General features: G+C 46.1%; 1 protein-coding gene across 1 annotated transcript; it reads right to left on the bottom strand.

The window, feature by feature from the left end:
* Positions 1–648: 648 nt before the first annotated feature.
* LOC104615834 (transcription factor HES-5-like) lies at positions 649–1,672 on the bottom strand. Its single transcript, XM_010285071.1, has 3 exons — positions 1,593–1,672; positions 1,295–1,460; positions 649–1,194 (listed from the first exon to the last, which is right to left on the bottom strand). Exons 1-3 carry the CDS (start codon positions 1,644–1,646, stop codon positions 941–943), a joined length of 474 nt encoding a protein of 157 aa, XP_010283373.1. The 5' UTR covers positions 1,647–1,672; the 3' UTR covers positions 649–940.
* Between the last annotated feature and the right edge of the window lie 2,073 nt (positions 1,673–3,745).

Below are 3,745 nucleotides of genomic sequence, written 5' to 3'. Positions count from 1 at the left end.
AAAAGTTTCTGCAACTCCTGAAGTTCAAGATAATTTCTAGCGCAGGTTATACAAGTGGTGCAGCTCACACATAACATGTCATAGCATCCTCTAAGGACAGTAATTCACATTCTCCCCTGCTAGTAGGGTACCAAAGAGTAAATATGATTTGTACACCTGCCTTTCATTAAAGACTTTGAAAAATACTTCTTGTAAAATCAACAACACAGCCATAACTTTCTTTCCTATAAGGATATAAAAATGAGCTTTTGCCTTTATAAAAGGCATACATATCCTGAACCTCACAAACAGTACTCTGATTTTGTGAGCAAGACACTCTGAGGAATTTCCTCTACGTAGTTTGAGTTATGGTTTAACCATTTTCAGAGCATGCTCAGTACAGTCTACAAACATTATAGAACCCATTATGGCACCCACAGGAAAGCTAGGTTTTCAAATGTGTCTGGTTAGACTAGCTGCTCTGCTTGAGACACCTTGGGCCCCCACGGCCACAGCTGCAGCCAGGCAGCACAGGGGTGGATAGCCTGGGTCACTTCGGAGTCTCAAGTGGGGCAGGGCAGAGGAAAGAGCTCCTCCTGAATGGACACTTTTGAAAATGCTAGCCTGAACATCTTAGAAGCTGCTGCTCTCTCAACAGATATACGCATACAACCTCACTAAGGTTAAGAACAGTCGGTGTTCCTCTCTGAACAACTCCTCTCGGTTATCCTAGCAGGAGGATTACATCTTGCATTCTTTTAGAATAACTTTCTCGCCACGTGGTGGGATCATTTCAGTCCTCCTGGAAGAAGGGAAGCAGACATCCAGGCATAGTAATGCCCTGCAAAAGGAAAACATTCTTCCCTACTCATGAGAGGAGTGGGGGGGACTTGTATAGCAAGTGACAATCTCCTCTGGAGTACAAGCAAATGTCCAGGAAACACCCAAGCGTACTCTTGGCCTACCAAGGCCTCCAGAGGCTGCAGGAGGGTTTCAGTGCTGCTTGTTTTGCAGGAGGCTGGTGGGTGGAAGCGGGTGCAGAAGAAGAACCAGAGTCCTTAGGCACTGCTTGCGACCTCTGGAAATGGCAGATCAGCTTCATCCGTGTTTCTGTGCTGGCTGAATGGAGAGACAGGAATTGCAGGGCTTCTTTGAGGCACCAGACATACCCTTCACAATAATCCTGCTGTAGGCTTTTGGCAGTTGCTGCAAAAGCTGAAAGGGCAGAAGAGGAGAGAAGTGTTACACAGGGAGACTCAGGCTGGAGTTTTGCCTAAAAGTAAGGGCAGCAAGCATGACTGGCGGATGTACTCACCTCGGCTGTATTTCAGGTAGCTGACGGTCATCTCCAGGATGTCGGCTTTCTCCAGCTTGGAGTTGGGCTGGTGTCTCTGAAACTCCTTCTCCAGGAGCAGTTTCAGCTGCTCAATGCTGCTGTTAATCCGATCACGACGCAGCTTTTCTACAATGGGTTTCCTGAGCTGTAACACAAGATGGGAAGAAGACAGTTAGCAGTGAGACTTTCCTCTTCCCGTCTCTATAACCTGCTGCTAAAGGTGGTCGGCCCTTCTCAGCTCTTCGCCCTCACAGTCACAGAGACAGCAGATACTTACTCTGTTCTTCTCTTTGGCTGTTAGGATTTCCAGGGAGAGCGCACTGGGTGCCATTATCCCAAGTGCTGGTTTCAGCTCAAAGCTGGCTGGTTAGCCGGTGCAGAGGGGAGCTGGGAGTTCCTCTATTTATATGCAGTGGCTGCATACAAATGTATGGGTCCTAAGCGACTTTGAGTTTCCCACAGTCGATAGCCAATCCATGTGTGCCCTGGGACAATAGAGAAAGCATCTATTACAGCATGGCAAATGGACTGTGAATTGCTTGGGGATAATACCCTGCTCCCAAAGGAGCAGGTGGACTGGGGAGTGTGTGACACAATAGGGCTTGGCATTACGGCACTGCCGTAAGAACGTGGGAAAGCGTTTGCCGTCGTTATAATCCAACTTCTGCCTGATGTTGGGAACGTCAACATCTCAATGTTCTGCCTTTTCCCAGGCTGTGGTGAAATTAAGCACAGAAGACTGATCCCAGGAAGAGAGAATGCTCTGTGCCCATTACCAAAAGAGAAGTTGAAAAGGAGAAGATGCAGAATTAGAGGGACTAAACCCTTTCATTGACATTAAACTGTGCTTAGATGAATACAGTACCAGATAATTTTTGGGTAACTGGAGACTAAAATCAAGAGAAGAAGCCTTAAAACAATTTGTGCTAAGCAGTTAGCCTGAAATATTTTCCTCTCCATTGCTTAAATATATAAAGTCCTTCTGTAAGTGATAGTCAGAGCTCTTCCTTGCTTTTCTCTGGGTAATCTGGGCTTTCCTATGGCAACCCGTGACATGCAGGGATTATGATGCCTTTCCCAAACATGTCCTATTTAATTTCATGCCACTTTGTAAATGCCTCACTGTTCCCTTGGTCCTGAGTCTCAACGTAAAGCACCTAAATATATTTTCCCTTTACAGACAACTGAGATGCAGTGAAAAGTCAATTCTTGTCTCTTACTTGCTTGTCTTTCCCCACTTGTGGAACGCAAATACAGGTGGAGGGTATCCTGTGACTGTTCAGTCTTGGGCTTTCTCAGTGTATGTGCCACACATATTGCAATGAGCACAGGTAACGAAGTGGAAAGGACCAGTTAGGATCCAGGATTAAAGCTGCCTTTGAGAGATACTTTTTTCAGGTTATTTTAGGTTGCCTATTTGTGCGGGGAGGAGGGGAGCAGTAGACCCAATCCAATACAAAACTAGTCACGTTTAAGATCTGTCAGTCAGGCACATCAGGCCTCGTATTGACAAATTCCCAGTTATGCTTTACGGTACGTCTGTTTCTGATGTAGTATGTGGAGCACTACGGGTTTAAGGGGAGTTGTGCATGGGCATAGTTTTCTTCTTCCTTAATGCGTGTTCCATGGTCAGAGGCTAGAACAGGGAGTAAACCTAGATTGTCACTAATAGGCTAGCAGGTTGGGAATGTTAGTTTTTGAATACCTGTGTCTTACTACAACAGTATTCCTGAAAACCCTACCTATTTCCTGTGTCTGCCTTTCAAAATCAGAAAGGAAACCTTTCATTTTGCTGTCAGCTGCAGCCAGCCTGTTTCACCTGCATCCCTCTCAGCAGGCCAGGGTCAAAACCTGTGCCTGCGGGTACACGGATAGCAATGTGTTCCATCACGCAGAGGGTTGTTGCATAAAAGGATACGATCCTGCAAAGGATGATCCTGTACCTGGTTATTAACCTGAAGCTTACAAAGCCCCTTTAACCTCCTGGCTTCTCATGGCAGTGCATTTTCATAGGTCAGCCATTCTCCCCTCCTCTCTAGCCCAAAGACGTTTTACATTTGGTACACTTGGGGTGTAACAATTTTAATTGTTGAAGGTTGTCAAAAAACTATAATTGAACAGGGACTGTGAGTCCTATTCAAAATGAGTTCCCCGATTTATTTTGTCAGCTCGTAAGCAGCAGTCTTACTTGCAGCCAGGACAATCCCTGGCTGCGTGTACTTGTGCCATTATTGGAGCTTGAAGTCAAGCACTGGGCTTTGTGCATCTCTCTTGAGGGTCACATGAGATGGAATGGGCAGCGGGTCCTGCCACGAACCCTGTGGGAAGGAATATTGTTTGCAGCAGCAGCGGGCACAGCGAGATGGGAGGGAAGCTTTGACCCAATTTTCAGTTCTGGAAATATGAAATGAGTGGTTTTAAATCATGCCA

The sequence above is a fragment of the Phaethon lepturus genome, unplaced genomic scaffold, assembly GCF_000687285.1.
Source record: "Phaethon lepturus isolate BGI_N335 unplaced genomic scaffold, ASM68728v1 Scaffold34184, whole genome shotgun sequence".
NCBI lineage: Eukaryota > Metazoa > Chordata > Aves > Phaethontiformes > Phaethontidae > Phaethon > Phaethon lepturus.
The sequence above is the reverse complement of the archived record's forward strand: the minus strand, read 5'-3'. Positions and strand labels throughout refer to the sequence as shown.

Bases quoted from the DNA above. Each gene is read 5' to 3' on its own strand.
- LOC104615834 (XM_010285071.1), bottom strand. From the start codon at position 1,646: ATGGCACCCAGTGCGCTCTCCCTGGAAATCCTAACAGCCAAAGAGAAG. The intron at 1,461-1,592 runs GTAAGTATCTGC...CTTGTGTTACAG, and splicing joins CAGCCAAAGAGAAGAACAGA to CTCAGGAAACCCATTGTAGA. The intron at 1,195-1,294 runs GTGAGTACATCC...CTGCCCTTTCAG, and splicing joins CTACCTGAAATACAGCCGAG to CTTTTGCAGCAACTGCCAAA.